The sequence below is a fragment of the Danaus plexippus genome (assembly GCF_018135715.1).
Source record: "Danaus plexippus chromosome 3 unlocalized genomic scaffold, MEX_DaPlex mxdp_25, whole genome shotgun sequence".
Taxonomy (NCBI): Eukaryota; Metazoa; Arthropoda; class Insecta; order Lepidoptera; family Nymphalidae; genus Danaus; species Danaus plexippus.
The window spans coordinates 415,962-436,746 of NW_026869844.1; the positions used below are offsets into that span (position 1 = coordinate 415,962).

General features: G+C 37.6%; 1 protein-coding gene across 1 annotated transcript; it reads left to right on the forward strand.

The window, feature by feature from the left end:
• The first annotated feature begins 536 nt into the window (after positions 1-536).
• Positions 537-20,734, forward strand: LOC116778964 (GTPase-activating protein). Its single transcript, XM_032673276.2, has 16 exons — positions 537-1,089; positions 6,777-6,897; positions 11,231-12,032; positions 12,104-12,219; positions 12,354-12,546; positions 12,873-13,021; positions 14,033-14,249; positions 14,388-14,591; positions 14,809-14,952; positions 15,322-15,416; positions 16,112-16,222; positions 16,540-16,676; positions 17,006-17,144; positions 17,381-17,532; positions 17,740-17,872; positions 18,082-20,734. Exons 1-16 carry the CDS (start codon positions 1,005-1,007, stop codon positions 19,559-19,561), a joined length of 4,278 nt encoding a protein of 1,425 aa, XP_032529167.2. The 5' UTR covers positions 537-1,004; the 3' UTR covers positions 19,562-20,734.
• Positions 20,735-20,785: the final 51 nt, after the last annotated feature.

A 20,785-nucleotide genomic window follows, 5' to 3' on the forward strand; every position in this document is an offset into this window, starting at 1 on the left:
ATCTTTGTTGTCGTGTTTACAAGTTACCAAAGTAAAAAACCAAAATAATGACAATTGGAAGTATTTAAATTAAAAAAACTGAAGAAATAATATTGTATGTTATTCATTAAATATACTTTAAATTTTCAAAATATTGATTTTGTTTTTTAGTATCAACCTAGATCAAAATTCTGAAAGGTAAATTTTTAATAAATGACAATTTATATCTTACCAACGGCTTTGAGGTAAAATTTAAGTCTAAAAAAATAAATATAGTTTAATTCAATAACTGCAAGGATCAATATCTTTTCCTTAACAAACAATATAAAATATTTAAAACCTATTTAGTTTAGTGCATACATTTTGAATCAAGTAACATTGCATTGCCCTATTAAAAAAATTCAAAGCTTACTTAAATGTAGTGCTATATTTTTTAATTCTTTATATTTTTCGTTGCAGAGAAAATTAATTCTTTCTTGTCCCTTGTGTTGCCTTACCATTTTACGATGACGATAGAAAAGAAAAAGCTGTCATTTTGAAGTCGAAAACTTGTGTAACTCGTAGTCTGTGCACGAATCTGAGGCCGCGCAGGCGCAGTGTTATGACGTGACGTAATGGTCCATTCATACTTTTTGTTCATTCAATGAGACAAATATTTTATTGACTAAGTGTTGTGTAAATCAAATTACAATAGCGACTGTTTAAGTCAAGTCTTATATGAAAGTTGTAATTAGCTTTATTTTCCTGTGAAGTGAATATTTGTGTTTTTAAAACGTAAAATGCATTCATTGATAAAATAAAGTGCACATATTGAGCACATGCGCAATGCAACTCATATTAATTTACTTTTAAATGTGATTTAAATGTTTAGTTATGTGAATTATAAAATTTGTTGACTTGTGTGTTGGTCGTAACTGTTTTGTTACTTGAGCTAGTTGAAAACAGGCCCAAGTAGAACATTACGACACTCCGGAAGTGGCGGGACAAGCCGGCCGAGGGGCTCGTTCCGAAAGAGATAACAGCGGATGAAAGAGATAAACAGTTATGGATTTAACATGGCGGACGAAACGCGTAAAGTGCGAGTAGAAGAAAGATTGAAAATTAAGATTGGTATGTAATGTTTACATGTATAATATTTATGAGAACTAAATTCGTATAATACATTAAATATATTCAAATTTACCCTTAGTCAGTTGCGATGCCCACGGTTTTCTATGGTATTGTTGTGAATATAACGTCGAACAGGTGGTACCTAAGAAGTTAGAGATTTCCTGTCTCGGCTCTTAATGTGAAAGGATATGATAGTTTCTGTCCAAAATATAACTTTTGCTTCTGGTTAGGAATCTATGTTTGTGTCATTCTTTATTTACATGGTTGTAGAATCCCTTGTTTTTGTCATTGGTCGTTTTGACAGCTCGCGCAGTTTATGAATGAAATGCTTCAAACACAATGAACTCATGCTTTCATGATATTAGATTAGATATCTGCTGTATACAATTATTATCAGTTAATTATGTATAAGAGTGTGATAAGCAAACGGAATTTTTATTTTTGGAACGTTTTCGGTGCTTCATAATTTTACCGTTGGCAATGAATGACCAATAAGAAGGTTTTAAGTTTTTTTTTTTAACGATTTCAAAATAAAACCTTAAATAAAACTAGTTTGTGCTTTAGTTGGGAAATAAAATAAAATTAATGGGATCAGCAAATTTCTCTTACAAAACTTTTGACATACTTATTATAAAATTATTGTCTTCCTTTTTGAAATGATCTAATCACTAATAAATTATTTTGATGTAATAAACATACTATACAAATGCTTTTTAATCAAAATTTGGTCATAGTATAGTGTTAAAAGTCATATATATTTTCATTATTAAACATTAAATCACCAAAGTCATATGGTAAATCACACAATAACTATAGCTTACAGAAATATAAAGTGTTTATTTGATATATTGCATCATTGTTTGATGTGTTACAAAATGTTGCATTAAATTAACATAGCAGCAACAGAAGCACTGTACAGATGATTGATTTGTGTTGGTAGCGGCACATAAATACAAAGATAACACAATTAAGACTGACATGATAAGGGTGCAGTATGCCTTCCGGGGCACGACCCTTTCAACTCCTGATATTTCATAGCCAAACACAAGCTGGAAATAACACTTTGGGAATTATTTAAATATGTACTAGATGATGTCTGGTTAAATGATTAATTTATTTGCAATCCATTACCATAGATTTATAATTCAATAATAAATATTTATGTTTCTGGCATTATAAATAATAAAATTTTAAATTTTTTTGTATATATTGAGTATTAATTTTAATTTATACTCACAACGAATATGAAACCAATCTAGCCTATAAATTACTAAATTGGTCCAACACTGCTGTTAGGATTTTTTGTCGTACATTAAGTCTAGTGTCATGTATATGTTAGTATTTGCTTCACCGCAATGTAATATGCATAGGCTAGTATGTTATAAACATGGTTACAACTCATTTAATTTAACGGCTTGCTTATGGCAACCTCCATTGAGCTCCTTATCTAAACGCTACCTTTGTTTCTACCATGACTTAGTCAACTCACCCAAACAGGGAGGCCCTTAATGATCATTATTATTTTAAATACTCGGATGACTCACAGCAATTCAATGTTAGTCTTCCAAAAGGCTATATTATATTAACATTTTACTTGATTATAGTATGTTTTTATTAATCTAACCAATTTTTTTACACAATTTTCAAAATTATGTATCCCATATATGTAATTCTCTTTGTAAAATACAATTTCTGGTAAATGTAATGTAGAATTCTAAGCAGTTGATTGTTATAAAGCTAAGGATATATGTCTGATAACTATGCAAATACAACCCGTTAGCGGTAACGGTGATATTGTGTTATGTCATATGTTTATAGTATACTACGAGTGAATTCCACAATCCAATATGAAAAGTGTGACTTATAAGACATTGTATGATAGAAGAGACCAAAGTTTGTTTTGCTCTTTAATTTTTATTTAACTGATTATAATGATTATATGGGGTGAACCGAAAAAACTAATAAATGGTAATTATTTAATAAAATCCAAGATAATCTGAAATTTATACAACAATATTTTTTGCATACAATTAAATTATATAGAATTCGTTTAGTTTGGTTAAGATTTAATATATATATTTAATTTTTATACGAATTATATCACTGAATCAAATCGTATGGTGTGCGGCATAACATTTTCCGGTATAAGCAAATGACCAATGCAATATTATATTTGTTGATAAGAAAAATAATATGCCACACGGTAGCGTATCGGATACAGGCTTAGTATGTGTTTGTATTGTTGATTTAAGAACCGACGGTTTACTAGTTTTCATACGAACTGTTATAAAAAATTACTATTAGTGCTAATAATTACGATTAATAATATGTTATTACATATATATTAAAAAAAAAACGAATGAAAATAAAGCTATCTTTATATATAGAGTTATCATTATTTCTTTAAATAAAACCAGCTATTTATTGTCGTATTATATATTTTAAACCTTATGAATCTGAATAACGAAAAGAAATAAATTCAATTCTTTTAAAATGATGTCCTTAATTTTAACAACTGTGTATTCTGTGTTTTGAACGTATCACACACTAATAACGCTTTTAATTGGCGCGTTTTCTGACCGACAGTTTCCTTCCGAATCTATTTTGGTTATATATTATTATATTAACAACAGAATGTGTTTTTTTTTGTATATATGGTTATAATACTTTGTGAAAATTAACTATTTAGAATACAAAATTAAATATATAAAAAAATATATAATAAATTTTATTGTACCTACCGAAGGTTGATTTACAACACTAGTGATAGTTAGTGTGTTTAAAATTAATTGCTGTTTAAATGTATATTTTTACTTATTCATATAGGAATTTAAATGATGCGTTCCCAACTGTTTCAACAGCACCATCTTATATTGAACATAACGTAATAATATTGTTGAAGGTTTTAATGTTCAAGTTTCATAAAGTGTTCTTACGTTAAATCATTCAGTTTGGCATCGTAGTATATTTGTAGGGCACACACTCGCACTGTCGAGTGACGCGAAATACTCGCGGAGTATGGCTGGCGCGGCGTGCTAGCCGTCTGCCCCTTCAAACCAAACGAACCGTGAATGGGTCGGACTAACGTTTTCCCATTCAGCTTATCCATTCATGGAAAGCGGTTGTCCCGTTAATGAAAAACGATTTCATTTATCGTCATCGGTGCCCGCTCTCGCAATAACGACTAGTGATGCAAAAATTCCATTCAGACTTTCAATCATCGATAAGATTGAGATTGCTTATCGATACGTTACGCCGGCACGTGGTACAGTTTGAGCGAATTAAATTGTGATATTCTTTGAATTGTTTTTGTAATTATCTCGGCCTGCACGGAGGACGATGACCTCGTTGCGTTCGCAATTACTCTTGACCGAAATGCTTCTTGAATTTGCATGAGGTTTTCACTTTCAGTAGTGTGTGAGACGAACGTATGTGAAATCGATTATGAATTTTAATAGGCTGTTTGAGGAGTTGTTGATTTTATAAATACCTAGCAATGTATTTGTAAACTTGTTCAAATGCAAAAACGATGACACTCTCCAGAGGTTATAAAAATATAAGCCTTTGCTTTTATTTTAAACCTTTCTACGTGAATTTTTCACTCCGAAATTATATTTAATGCTAATGTTTTTTTTCCTTAATAACTTTCATAAAACAAAAAAGAAAATAACGATATTTTAAGTACCGTCATGCCGCACAGCGAAAGCCACGAGTTTAGATTAGTATGTTGTATAAAATAAGCCTGTAGGGTTTGAAAAATAACTCGTAATATTATTTAATCTTCAAGGATTTTGCCAAAATTTCGCTTGTAGTTCATAAGAATAAACGTCACCCAAGTTTGTATTAACCAAGACAACTTGTTGATAATATCTTAGGTGTAAAATTATGAAAGGCACCTGTTTTTGGCATAGGCTTATTTGGGCACAGTATGTGGGCTGGGACCTAGAATTGAACCTACCTCCACTCTATACGTAGGAAGAAACTTTGCAGTAAAGGCATAAGTTGCAATGTAAATTGTCTGTTTATACGACAGTCGCAGGCACAATTATGTTATTAAAATTTAATATTTAATATTAAAGTCTATTCGATATTTCTGTACTAAACATATTCTGATCCCGATGCTATGATCTAAAAAATGATTACAACCTTAGGAATTACTTTGTGCCACTATGATCTACATAGTAGCATGAATAATAGTTACACATGGAGACGTTATCAAGTATCAAACTGCATATCTTAAACAATATAAGTGCGTTCCCCATTACATTATATTAGATCCGGTGAAAACGTGAGTCGGATCTCGTAAAATTCTCATCCAATGTTATAATGCTCTGCCCAAAGTACTCTCGATTTCGAAAGCCGTTTGTAATGGTGGAGACATCACAGCGACGGTGCCATTGTGACCACATATTTCCTCAGCACCATGGTTTGTTCAGTTCCCGTTTCTCTCCCACGATCCACTTTATGGCGTGTGTTACCGACGTTTGAGGTGGAGGTTTTTTTTTTTTGCATCAGCAATTATGTACTGTTGGCTGGCAGTTTCTCTCGTACTACAATAACGAATTTGTGGGAGGGCCGATTTGCTTTGTCCTTACAATCGTCGTAATCTCGCTGAGGCAATTACGTTTGTTTTGATGAGCTGTAATTTATTCAGACATTTAAGTGAAAGGTTTGTACGTGCAACGAACTTTCCCTAACATATCTTTTAGAGACGATCATGTCGAAGGTATCATATGCCGCAGACGAAGTGTGTCTGTGAACCTTGGTACAATATAATATATAAAATAAATTTCTCTTTATAATGTTCTTATATTATAATCACACGTATATTTAATACATATTGTTCTTAAATTAGTTAGTTAATGGCATTTAAAGATATTATCATCTTTGTTTGCAATGATTTAGGTATGACTAATTGTGTAATTTAACGAAGTTTTTAATCTAATACGAGGCAGTAGAACATTACACATATGGGATAGGCACGAATTCATGACAACCTTGCCTTGCGCTGCCGTATAAAGCTAATAACGACGAGGTCACATATTGCACAACCATCGTAACGTATATTAAGTAATAATTGAACTATCAGAAAATATGTATAATTGGCATAACATTGTCATTGCGTGAGTTTTGATAATATCATTCATGAGATCGTGAGTAGAGATATTAAGTTTTAACGCAATACCATTCATTAAAGTTATCAAGGTCGTATCAGCGCCAAGAAAGACTTGCTAGATGACGGTAATTGGCGTTATACTCCGCTCGGTTCGCTGAATAACAACTGTATTGACGGCGTCGCTTAAACGACACGACCAAAACTAACTGGCGAGCGAATTGCGCATACCATTTACATAATTGGAAACACCTAGTTAAATGACGTTAGGCGATGTACTTGTTACGAATTACGACGGGCAGCGAGAGCGCTTTGTCACTGGGCACTAATGAGAAAAACACACTTTGTACTTACAATTATTAATGATTAAAAAAATTTTTGTGTTAAGTTAGTCTGTTTAAGAAGAATATCATATAGACATCCAATGTTGTAACATTTAAGACCAATAAATTAATTGACGCCGTTAATGGCCCATTCAGGTATTGAATGTATAAAAGAACTCTTTGGTGTCAAGAATGGCTGAATAGATATAAACCTTCGATTCAAATGGTATATACAAAATATTATGTTATAGGTGAAGCTAAGAATCTACCAGCTCGCAACAATGGCGCCGCCTCCCACCGAGATATATACTGCGTGCTGTCACTCGACCAAGAAGAGATATTCCGAACATCCACAATGGAAAGAACACTTGAGTAAGTCAACTATATACAAAACACGCAATGGTTTATTTAAAATAAACTGATTATTTGATTGACGGTTAAATAAAAAAAAATATTTAGAATTATGGACTCAAGTCCTGTAAAATTACAATAACGTATTAGGAATCTAAAAGCGTAAAGGTTAATGTAAACAAAAAAAAATAGTCCGTTAATTAAAATGAATATGGTATTAGTACATCCGGGGTTGTATATACGAGAGGTTTTAATTAAAATCTTGGTCGAACAACTCGAGAATTAAATATATCTTTATCTTTTTTTATTATACTACCATATAAAACCTACAGCAAATATACGTTATTGAGTATGTAATCCTCTTAACAAGTATTTGTCAAATATTTATGCGATCGATTGAGGTTGTGAGTGATGTTTAGATATGAATTCTATAACATGGGACGTACATAACGGTCTCTTTGTTCAGTTTCCGGCCAGTCTTCCGGTTTTATCGGATGGGAAACGTTGCTGGCACATTAAATTTAGGGAGCAAACAATTATAGTGGGTCAAGGTTCGACAGCTTTAAAAATGTTCTGTAGGATACTGTATTGTGTATAATTAGAGCATACTGGTGGCTAGGCATCGTCTGTGTTTATGGTATTTGGCACGCAATTGTTTTCATTCTAACTGAAATATATGTCGTATGCAAATACACCTGGCCGCCGGCCATAACCTCAATTGTTTAATAATTTATTTATCGATGTTCACTGATATTTTTAATAAGCACACCATCTTTAGTAATCTGCTTCAACATATAATGAATATAGCGACTCTTTAAATAATTAATATCATGTGACGAAATTAAAACTATATGTTTGGGTTAGTGTGAAAATAATTTTATCCATGTATAGTTATAGATGTAATGGCCCAAGTAAAATATATCCCCAAAAATAATCTGTTATTAAAAAGTCTACATCGAGTTCCTTAATAAATAGTGTTGTACAACATTAGATAAATTCAAAACATCCACGATTCCAATCACGTAACAAATACAATCCGTGAAGTCTTATTTCCGATTTTAACAAATATTACAGTTATGTAGAATACATCTAGTCATTAATGTATGTCTATTTTAATTTACTATTTAAACATTAATCATCGTAATTCGTTTTGTTATCGACTAAAACATGAACTGGATGTAAACTGAAATAGGTTGGGATTACAGTTTATAATCTTAATATGCCACCGGAACAAGAACGTATGTATGTTTCGCTAGTTGTTTCAAAGCGCGACTAATACAGATCCATTGAGTCTAACGTCCACTGAAACTCGGCGTTACACAACCCGACGACACTAGCACACACGTACACACGTCAATGTATACAATATTTTTCCTCAATGAATCTATGAACGTTTAATACCTTCTAATGTATGACATGTATGTGAATATAGATGCAAGTGATTGTATATTTTTTTTACTATACGATTCGCAAGTCGGTCTCAATGAACGGATGTCTGTCGCTGAATCGGTTCATTGAGTAAAAACTAGTATGTACGAGGCGATGGAATGCGATAATTTTGGAACGAGGAGGGTTGTATCGGTGAGGGCGGCGTCGCACGTCCCGGATGCGTTTCCGGCGTGCGTGCGTCGCTGCGGAACGTCCCTTCCGCTACAACACCCCTCGCTATTCACTTTTGGTTATGAATCAAACCAGCCCGCAGCTGATATCGCCATGAGAACAGTTATTGACATGTCCACACTTGACGTTTGAAGTTTTTTTTTTTTGGTGACTAGCAGGACAAGAACCATATTATAACCATTCCCAAGTGTGATTTAAACTATGACGACTCTTTTCTCCGACACTAAAATCGTTTTTCGTTTTTGAAAGAACATCAATTGCTCACCTCATACGAACATACGACCTTGATAATTCATATTTTCTTATAACAAACTAAATATAACTGAAACTCGAATCGAAATCACTCAATAAATGCAACGTTCATCGTATCATAGTTGCAACTTTTATCTGGACTATGTGTGTGTATTAAATATTTATTGATTTGGACGGAAGCAAGATAAGGTTTTCTGACCTCAGAGGTGAGCAGGACGCTGTGCCGGATATCAAAGGAAATGTCACGTCATTCAGCTGGCGACTTAATGAGTTCTTTGTCTCGTGATATCTTATCAGCGGCTGGTAGGCGAGCATGTTTAAAGAACCGAGACAACTCGATCTAAACTAACTAGCTTTCTGGCCGTTAGATTCTATTGGAAATTTTAGTGAAGTATACCAATACTTTATTAATAATATATCGAGAGTTTGTTACTGGCCCCGCGCGAATGGTGCTCTACTTATTAAAACCCGCCCAACTTTGATGAGAGTATTTACTACCGACTTATTACAAAAACAATATAGGTACATATTATAACGAATACACTCGACGTCTACGCGTAAAATACGCATATGTAACTTCTACTAAATTTTTGTAAATATATTTTTAAGAACCCAAAATCAATATTAAAGACCCTCCAAGATTATTTTTCTACTAGCCTGGAATCTGGATATTTCTTAATCCGCCACTGTATTTAAAACGTTCAGAACATGAAGCAGTTTCCAGGAGTTGTTAGAGGACGGTCGTAAAATCCCTGCCGGTGAGTTAGCGGAAGCTTTTAAGTGATAAATTGATGCCGGAACACAGTGACGCGTTAAATGATCTCAGAGTAGAATCCGCTGGCGTCTGTCTTGAGTGCATTGCTCTTCATCCTTCCTGATTATTAAGACGCTGCTAACATTGTACCATCCTATTAAGATACTACCAATTGTCGGTCTACGTTATGAATATGAAACCTCTGCATGTGAAGTATTCAAAAATATTAATGTGATTTTTCCTGTATTCTTTGAGGTTTTTATCACATAGATTACGATAAAAATTAATAAATTATAATTATTCTCACAGCAGAATGAACTTAGGAAATAATATTCGGAAAAATTGCATTTCTAATACTGTTATGAGTAAGTCATGGTTTGTCTAAATCACTCGAAGTACCCAGTTTTCTGATCAAAATACACGTATAATTTTTTGTGAATTGTTTCCTCAGTCAATGTCACGTGTATCCGGATATCTCAATTGCTTTTAAAACAAAATGACCAAGTCTTATTCGGTTTCATTGATTTATTAAACGAAATCTTAAAATACCACAGTCCGTTAATAATATTTTGAAGTCGCGTCTACGTTCGATCTAATACCGTACCGACAGCGATGGAACTCAACCTATAAATATTACTTTAGTGCCGGATGTTACTTACTTTTACGTTTCTTGTAATGCGATTCCATCTAAATAACTACCCACCACTTTAAGGTAAATTAAATTTAAAAATACAAATTATAATTGCGTATTTAATAAAATTTCCACGCTTGAAACAATGAAATAATGAAACGCATTTTTTTTGGATCTCACATAAAAAAAGGTTACATAAATAATATGATGATATACGACAGTTAAAAAATGTATTTTATGTGTACTGTTTAAAATGGCGCCATTTTTGTCGATCTCTGTTATTCAGCCGTTAATGTCACGCAAATGTGACAACTGACTAGCTGAAATTCGATTTTTAAATATTAAATGTAAGCATTGTTCGTTTTCATGATGCCAGTTAATCCGAATTCCTTAATGACAATGAAGGCATCGAGACTTTCACCTTTTCACGAACCCACATAAATGGTGATCAAACTGCGTTCACATTCAAGGGATAAATACTTGTACAATAATGGAAATGGTAACAGTACGCGGGTAGTAAATAAATTGTTGTTTGTATATTCACCTAATCTTTAAAATGAAAACACGTCATTATCTTTTACTATTACGAAAAAAAAAATATTCGTGTTTATGTTAATTTATTTTTAGTCATGATATTAAAGAATTAGTTTTTTACTTATGTTTTTTTTTTAATTCTGTAACTCTCCAAATGTATTCAGACTATAATGCAATTAAAAAATAATCATTTGTATTCATATTGTATTATCGCATTTAAATTGAGCGCTATTAAAATTCATTACATAGATAATGTCAATATTACATCTACCTACTCGTATATAGAAACTTTGAGAATAACTATACCGTTTGAGAATCCTTATAGTTTATACTCTATGTACATGTTAATACAAAGAGCCAACCCAATTAGGATATATTTAGCTATCGGTCTGTCTAAATAACATGTAATAATTATAACTATCGCCTGTTTACTTCTGATAAACACTACGAGTCCGTCTATTCAGTTCGACATCATTTTAGTGCGATAACTCTCACTGTTATTTATTTGTGAAACTTTATCGTCGCTTATTCACTAGATGTTTTATATCAACTTTCCGTTGCAGCCCATTTTTCGGTGAGGAATTCCAGTTCGAGGTGCCGCGGAGGTTCAGATATCTTTCCATATACGTGTTCGATCGCGACAAACATCTCAAGCAGGACAAGGTGCTCGGGAAGGTCGCCATCAAACGCGAGGATCTCCAGAGGTACAATAACAAGGACCACTGGTTCGCTCTGCGACCAGTCGACGCGGATTCCGAGGTGCAAGGGAAGGCATATATCGAACTCACACTCGAGGATTCCAGGAAACGTCTGCGCATGGACCCCAAACCACCGGACTTGGACCCCGCGGACAACGGCTCGACGAAGACGAAAGCCAATAATTTGACTAGGTTATCAGAATATTGTAAAGAGAGCATTAGATTCGGTTCGGGTTCGAGCACGAACAGGAAGAATCTACTAAGTCCGGTGTCGACTGAACCTTCGCTGGCTCTTTCCCGATCGGAGAGTCTGAAGGACCGAGCTCAGTGGGCAGTGAGGACGAAACCGCCCATGCATGCCATGTCCGAGTCGGACACGTCACCCACACCCACCGCCGCCGACTACTGGTCGGACCCCGAGAGACACTGCGCTGCGAGAGTGGGCCCCGACACTCTGCGGCTCCGAGTGCTGGAGTGCTCTGAACTCACAACCAAAAACGGCCAGTGCGACCCCTTCGCTCTCGTCACACTACTGTACTCGAACGGTCGGAGAGTCGAGAGGCGCACTAAACCCAAGAAGAAAACCGTCAACCCTCAGTTTGATGAAATCTTCTGTTTTGATCTCGTGATGGAGGCTGATCCGAAGGACAAGGATGGTTCACAAACGGTAAGTCCTACACTTGACACGGTCCAAATATGAAACAATTAATTTTATTTAATCACTGTGTCATGTTCCAGGCCGGCGTAGCTTGTGAAGCGAGAGTGTCAGTGTGGCACGACGGAACCACACCAGTATTTCTAGGCGAAGTTAGGTTGCAGTTACGGCAGCCGGCGCCATCACCTCTATGTGCCTGGTAGGAACTGTTCCAAATATAGAATTTCATATCGAAATTGAGTAACATGACTCAGGAGACCCAAAATCGACTTAAAAAATATCTTTATTTAAACTGTAAAGTACACTATAAAACATCCCGTACCAATTGTTCAGGTATTTCCTAACGTCTCGCGCGGGCGGAGCCCTATCCCGCGGCGCGACGCCCCCCGGGACTCGACTCTCAGCCGCTGGCAGCCCAACTCTGGGTTCCCTGCGGCTGCTACTCCAGTACACCGTGGATCACGTGTTCCCATTGCACCACTACACTCAGCTCGAGGACCTGTTTCTCAGGAGCGTACATCAGAAGGTGAGCGTCTTTAGGGGAAAATAGACATAAGAAAGACTTCGGCCTTGTCTTGTAGGAAACGATAAAAACAAAACTAACGTTTTTTGTGAAACCTACCACAGTTTTTAAAATTGTTACAGCCTTTTCTGTTATTAGCGTGCTATAACACATACAAAAATTTTGGCTTCTATTACCTCGACATTTGTCTATTAATAGGTTTTTATAATTTTCATCCACTTTTTACTTTCAATTTAAATTTAAAACAAGACCCGTCCTCGGCAAATACTTCTTAGTATTTTACTTTTATCTTTTTAAAATAACATGTGTATAATATATTCCGTCTCCAGCCCATAACGACATCAGCCGTGTACATCCTGGGCGAGATCGTGTCCAGCAAGACGGACGCCGCCCAGCCTCTGGTGCGGCTCTTCACGCATCACGACCTCATAGTGCCCATCGTCAAGGAGCTGGCCGACGCTGAAATATCAGTACTCACGTTAGTAAAACATACCTACACACACGAGGCTCAGCTCTGTAGGCTATAGAGAAAACTACACAGGATACTTGCTAGGACCAAAAAACGGTCGGAGGATGTTTATAAGGCAGGCACGTCTCTTACTCTTTTCAGTCGACCTACATCTAGTAATACCCGTTTTATGACACCTTCAGGGACAAAGCTAGGTTGCCGTCGGGTTATAACATTGTTTTGATATGAAACAAGTGAATATCGCAACAATAATAAAATTAAGAATAATTGCGTTCAGAAATTATTACGCCACAGCGTAATGCGACGGTTGTTTGCGAATTCTGAACGGTCTTAGTGGTCGCCTTGACCACGTTACATATTCTTATTGTATTTAACATTTAAGTTACAATCGTTTTGGTTTCCGTAACAGTGTCTCGTTATGTCCTTGTTATCCTATTATCGCGTGTACTTTAGAAAATTCCTATGTATTTAGCGAATATATAAGTCTATATACATACATAAATATCGCGGCCGTTGTGTGATCAAAGGAAGTGAATGTGGCTGTATCGATAAACTGTAAGCACGCTATCTCTTGGGCTTGACTTCAATAATATTCGTGTTTTGTTTGTAATTTTTTAAAATAAGTACTTTTTAACTATTTATTCAATCATATGTATAAAAACAAGGCCTGAGACTAAATTTATTAAAGTTATATTGAATGTAGTGACGTACCGAACTTCCGTTCATATCCGGACTATAAGAAACATGAGGCTATTATTCTGACGTTGTGGGTTTGCTATGTTTAATTATCATTCGTAAATCCTTGTACGTTACATAGTTTTTAATGTAATCTATCTGTTTAGTGAGGGATCGTCTACGGATCTAATATTGATAAAGTCTCAATGATCATTAAATTCCCATATATGTATAAATAAAATATATTCAAAAAAAGACTATACAACAGGAGAAATACTCCCAAGTGGCAGTACATTTTTTTTTTTTAATTTTTTCATAAATATTTATAAATAATTGTATAAACAGAGACGCGACGACGATATTCCGCGGGAACACTCTCGTGTCCAAGATGATGGACGAGGCGATGCGTCTGACGGGCGCGTCCTACCTCCGCGGCGTGCTGAGGCCCACGCTGGCCGCCGTGCTCGCCGAGCGGAAGCCGTGCGAGATAGACCCCGCCAGGGTCAAGCCGGCCGCCGCCGTAGCCACCAACCTCGCCAACCTCAAGGATTACGTCGAAAGGGTAACATATAAAACCTTTTTTGTGTTGATGCCGGACTCAAACGTGACTTTGACGGAACATATGGCAATTATGCCAGCTTCTTCTAGCTATCCTTCTGCACACGAGTATTCTTTATATGTAATAGTATCGGTGTGACAGGTGTTCTCAGCCATCACGGAGTCGTACGCGCAGTGCCCCGCCGGCATGTGTCGCCTGTTCGACGCCCTCCGGCAGTGCGCCGCCCGTCACTTCCCCGCCAACGCCGAGGTCCGCTACTCGGTCGTCTCCGGGTTCATATTCCTGAGGTTCTTCGCCCCCGCAATACTCGGACCTAAGCTCTTCGATCTTACCACGGAACAAATTGTGAGTTTGTATATTAAGCAAATCAATTTTAACGAATTTATATATTAAACTAAAATAAATGTGAAGTGTAATGCGATGAATTCTATGAGTCTCTTATATACGGGAGAGAAGAAAGAAGAAAACGATGTTCTTATTCGTTTATTGGCAATAGAAGTCTTCGATAAAGCCGAATGGTACCCCAGCAGTGTCGTGACGTCATAATTTTCAATTTCAACAGGATCCACAAACAAACCGCACGCTAACCCTGATCTCCAAGACCATCCAGTCCCTCGGGAACCTGGTGAGCAGTCGCTCCGCCCAGCAGGTCTGTAAGGAGGAGTACATGGCGGAACTGTACCGCAGCTTCTGTACAACAAGACATGTGAGTGTTACAACATGTAATACAGTAGATAGATAGATTGAGGGGAGGGGAGGCCAAACGTCTGAAATGTCTGACTTTTTTTTGAAAGATCCTTGCCCCCCCCCCCTCTCTTGGGCGCCCCAATTGTCGAAACGTCATATTTTAAAATCTTAAATTAATTTTCAAAATGGAAATATACTAATTACTTTTATGATGAGACGTCACTCGGGAGGCATAAAAATATTGTGACGCACTTACGGTATGAACCCTTGCCTTTAAGATGTATAGTTAAAAGGTATGACGTCATCAGACGCGATAAAATTTACATTATTGTTATATGTGTATGATATATATTTTCTCTTACAATATTTTTTTTTTTTGTTGCTACAGGTACAGGCTATCAAACAGTTCCTCGAGATAATCTCAACCAGCTCGGACACGCAGAACAATAACGTCCAAGAGACTCCAGTTCTGCTCAAAGAGGGGTTAGTAGCGCTCAGTCCCTGTCCGCCTATCTCTCATTGTGACTCTCATCTGTATAATTTCCTTTGTCATATATATTGTCCTATAATCGGTACTTATTTTTCGTTTGTGCATCATTTGGATAAAGTTATGGGTATGTATCTTTGTTTTTACTGTTCCGTTCATGTCGTTGTTATGATTTATCCTCTGTTCGTTTGGTTTTCTTGTCATGTTTCGTGTTTTATGCGTTTTGTTTATCTTTAATTGCCGAGCTTTTATTGCTTTACAAATAAAATATTATCTGTTTGATTTGTGTTATGAAGTACGTGTGACGACGTTGTTTGAATATCACCGAATCAAATGTGGATATCGTTGTTTATAATGTCAATGAACTTTTGGTCTGCAGACCAACGGCTGGCTGAAATACGCCAGACTGTGTTCTCACAACTACATTAGGAATGTTTCGTTGTATTGCGAATTGAGTCCTTTTTATTTTAACATTAACACCCTATCTAACAGAAGAAACAAAAAAATAATCTAACATTCATATTATATATACAGGTAGTTCTGTTTTATACAAAAATTATCATAACGAATAAGGAACTGACGGTATACATATATAAATAAATACAATAAAATACATCACTCGAAATTATCATTAAAATATTATATTAAAATAGTATATCAGTAGAATATATAGAGGGTGTTCGTGTTTCAGTACGATGATCAAGCGGTCGGAGGGGGTGCGGGCGGGGGCGGGGTCCCCGCGGAGACGGTGGGCGCGCTCCGCACACCCGCACTGCAAACGGAGGCACTTCCGGTTGACGAGGTATTATTATATCACTAAATATTACTAGGTATTATATAGTAATAATAATTGGCTCTGTATAGTCGTACAGAACCATTTACTATTCTATTTTGTTTCTTAAGTATATATATATATATATATATATATATATATATATATATATATATATATATATATATATATGGCTTACTTTTTGCCTTAATGTGTATCAGCCTGATTGTGGTAATTTCTGCGATAAAAATTCTAGTAAATAAATTAACAGCAATTAATAGTTTAATTAACAGCCTATATATATATATATATATAGAGTAGTATATAAATATGTTATTTATTTCCAGCGGTGAGTTGTCGTGGTCTCGGTGCGGCGCGCGGTCCGGTGCTCACCGCCTGGCGCTGTCCGGTGTCCTGAGCGTGTCGCCCGTGGACTGCCCGCCGGCCGGGGCGCCGCTCGACGCTAATAACATCTTCCAAATAGGTAAATAACATGCCTCATGTAACGTGGTGATCAAGATAAAGAAATATTCGAATCACTCTCCGTTCATCCTTTATGTGAATCAGATACTTCTATATAATATACCAGACGTGTTTATCGTATTTGGATCCTTATTATGATTATTTTCGTGCATAAATAACTAAATATGTCGTTATATATCTGTGATAGCAATAAAGATGTAACCTGTAGGTTTCTTTACGACTAACAAAAAAGTACTGAACATAATTTTATTTCACTACGATGTTATATATAATAAAATTTGTCTAAAATGTGTTTGTGTATTAGTAAAGTATGTACGTCCTTGTGTACAGTGCACCGCGAGCGTGTGTTGTTCGTACAGGCGAGTAACTGCGTGGAGCGAGCTGAGTGGCTCAGGCTACTGTCGGCGCTGTGTCGACACTCACCCACCGCACACCATCGAGGGTACTATGGAGATAACCGGTGGACGTGGTGAGTAGAGGGAGATGGAGATATGTAGTTATATTAAACATTATTATACAAGTCAATGACGAACTATGCTAAGAAGAGGCTCGAAGAAACAAACTACCTTTCAGTTATATAATATGTAACAAGTTCTGCAACCTGCTCACTGCCGTCTATAAGATAGTCTCATTAGTAATGTCCCTTGTCTATTAACTCTATTACAAATGATGTATTAGTTATTTAAAACGTATTTTAATTATCAGTTGTGGTCGTACTGAAGCCGACGCTGAGGGTTGTGGCAGCGGCAGCGCTGCTCTAGCGCTGCGGTTAGACCCGGCGAGGGACTTACAGCGGCTGCATGCGCTCCTCGTCGCTCACGTGCAGCGGCTGGAGGAGCGTCTCCATCGACCACCAGGTACGGTCAACTTAGGACCTGTTTATGTGCCTATTGAAATGGGTTCCAATTATTAATTATTTCTATTGTAACTTCGTACTCCATTTTAAATTGGTCTACGTGTGATGTATGGACGTGACACTGAAAAAAATTTATGTAAGAATTGATCCGTGGTCTGACTAATATTGGTAGTAGGACAGATTTTTATTTTTTTTTAATGTATTTCAGACGACACGAGCCCTGAGGAGCGGGAAGCAGAGGCGGTGACGTTACGGGAGCTGGAGAAGATAATGTTCGACCTTGAACATCGACACTGTATATACAGACGATCCTTGGCCAGGGAGACGAAGTATGGAAGCAAGTGAGTTAGTTATATGTACCTTGTCATATGATGAGGATATAAAGTACTTGTCTAGATATTTTTTTAATTTAATGGATGGGTTTTGAAATAAATGGATTTAAAAATTCCAATGTACTCTGTGCAATTTTGTGTAGATTCTTAAAAGTTCTTGTTTGTGAACCTTTGTATATTATATCTAATTCAATTTCATAATTTTCTATCTATTTTAGACAAGCTCCTATCGGTGATGACAACTATCTTCACCTCGCCGGAGCGGCCGGGAGCGTGGACAGTGGGTCATTTTTCTTCCGAACGTGGAGAGGTGACTCGTCCCCAACGATCGATCTCGACGGGAAGACGCTCCCGCTACAATCATCACACGACATCTGCTCCAGTACGGAGTCCTTAAAACTGGCTCGGCACGGCGACGAGCGGTCCTCTGGCAAATCGAATAAGTCTACCGGCAGCGGGTACCTCACTATGTCGTGTATCAAACACGAGCCGTCTGAAGATAGCGACGCCTCCAACGACAGGCCGACACGACCGCCCAAGCCCGCGCGACTGTCACCCTTCCGCGCGCCTCTCGCCTGTCCCCCCGCTCCTCTCTCCGAGTACGTCGACGTCGAGCTTAAGCCCCCTGTACGAAGACCGAAGCCTGAGCCCACGCCGCCCAGGAGGCCCGACCACGATATATCGAATCGCTGTAAGGAATACGAATTGATGGCTAACTTCATGAGCCACTCCCAGACGTCGGACGACGACGCGCCGCCGGCGGTCCCGCCGCGCGGTCAGACGATATCTCGAGTGCGTTTGCAGCCCAAACCCACTGACATAGATGTCACGAAGTCGGACGAACACGTTACGTTTCGGCAGAAACCGGCGAGCGGCTCCACGGCCAGCCTGCCGCGAGGATCGCCAGCGGAGGAAACCAGGAATCTCTCGGACGGCGAGGACGGTCGACCGCCCAGCAAAATAGACACCGTCTCCAACGACGACAGTCTCCTCGACGAACTACAGAGGGACACTTACTGCGTACTGAAAGTGTGCGAAGACGAGGCTCCGGTCGACGACGACTACCAGAATGCCAAGACCGAAGAGACGCAAGGAGGCAAAGACAAGGAGGAGTACGGCATGTTCTCGAGGATCAGTCTGCAGAGGAAATCGAACCCTATCAAGACACAGCCGAGCTCCATGAAACCGTTAAAAACTTCCAATTCCACATCGAACGTCCAAGACGCCGGCACACATTCCTCCAGGCCGCTCACTGAACGACTGACTCCGTTTTTTCTGAAGAAGAAGCCGAAAACGTCGGAGGACTCGAGCAAGCCACGGAAAGAGGACAATTTAATCGGCCGGTTGACGCCGCGGTTCGGCCAGTCGCGGCTGTACGGGCGCGGACAGTCGCTGGAGCTGGTGCCGCCGGAGACTCGTCCGAGACGCATAGAACGTTCCGCCACCACCGTCACCATCCCCACGCGACCCATCAACTCCTCCATAGTGGCCAACCTGAAGTTTCTGACGCTGCATCGTTACGGAGCGACGGACGAAGTGCAGTGCCACGCGTTCGTTCGCAGCGGAGAGGAACCCGGCGCCGGCGTGGGCGGCGTGGGTGGCGTGAGCGACGTGAGCGCGCCCACGGAATCTGAAGACGATTCGTGGCGCCGCGTCGGCGGCCCGCTCCTGACCGCCACTAGCGACATCCGCCTCTAGCGACCAGTCTTCGTGTGATTTTCCGGTGCGATTATGGTGCGATTGTAAATTATTTGAACTGTGGTTGTATTTATTACTATATTTTTGGAACTTCTTTTCGTCGACCTGAAGCATGTGCCTCCTATAGCGTGTAGATGTATTTGTGTATTTTTTGAACGAGTGTACCGAGACGTTTTATTATATGATAGTGTTAATACTCACAAGGTGCCAAGTGTGATGCGATCCAGCCCGGCGGCCGCTCGACTCTCATTCCTCCAGCACGATGATATCGCAGAGCTGAATATTATAATTATAATAGGATGAAATTAATTTTATCTTTCTGTGATCGGTGTCGATGTCCAAGATTGAATCTATTTAAATAAAATAGTTTACTCCGTGTATGTATTTGTATATTAATTCGTTGTAAATCGTACGAGCCGTTGTAACATGGCTGCGTCGGGACGACAGTCTGCAGCGTCGAGTTATGTGGATATCTGGATACAGATATAAGTAACAGTAACAAGCTCCAATATGCTCAGAAGTAAAAATATCATTGTGTATATGTGATATAACGTTCTCTCTTAATGTAAGATTAGAAATTTTATTATTACATTTATATTGTATAGAGAAGAACATATTTTCAAATTAAAGAAAAAAAATTATAACGTCTGATTTATTAACTAATGACACTTTCAAAGTTCTGCACCGTTACGATAATGTACTTAAAATTGATATTGTTAATGGGGTGGTGTACAAGTTATTTGGATTTTTTTTTGTAACGGCCGTCTCCCGCTGTCGCGTTTCTAAATCTGTTGTTGATTGTAAAAATATATATTCTTAATGTTATGATAAATGATGGCCTTAGCGTTCTGACTTGCCTACTATATATGGCCTCTAGGAATACCACAAAACTGTGATTCACTTTACAACTCAACTGATATTTTAAATTTACGTTTTTTTTCTGTATGATACTTTTACAACGCACGCACTAACGGAACGTCTGATTGAACGTTTTGTTTAAATTAAATTTTAAGAGGATGACTGTCAGAAGTGTAATATGAGAATGGAAATGATTATTTTAAGAAAAATATGTAATGTACAAATGAATATTTCTTTAAAATATATTATTATGTTATTTATTTCACCTATTTCACTTTGTTAAAAAAATTACATATATAAGTTTAAATTTTAAAATGCCTTTTTATTCTCGCATTCTATGCATTGCGAGAAGTCCTTGTGTGAGAC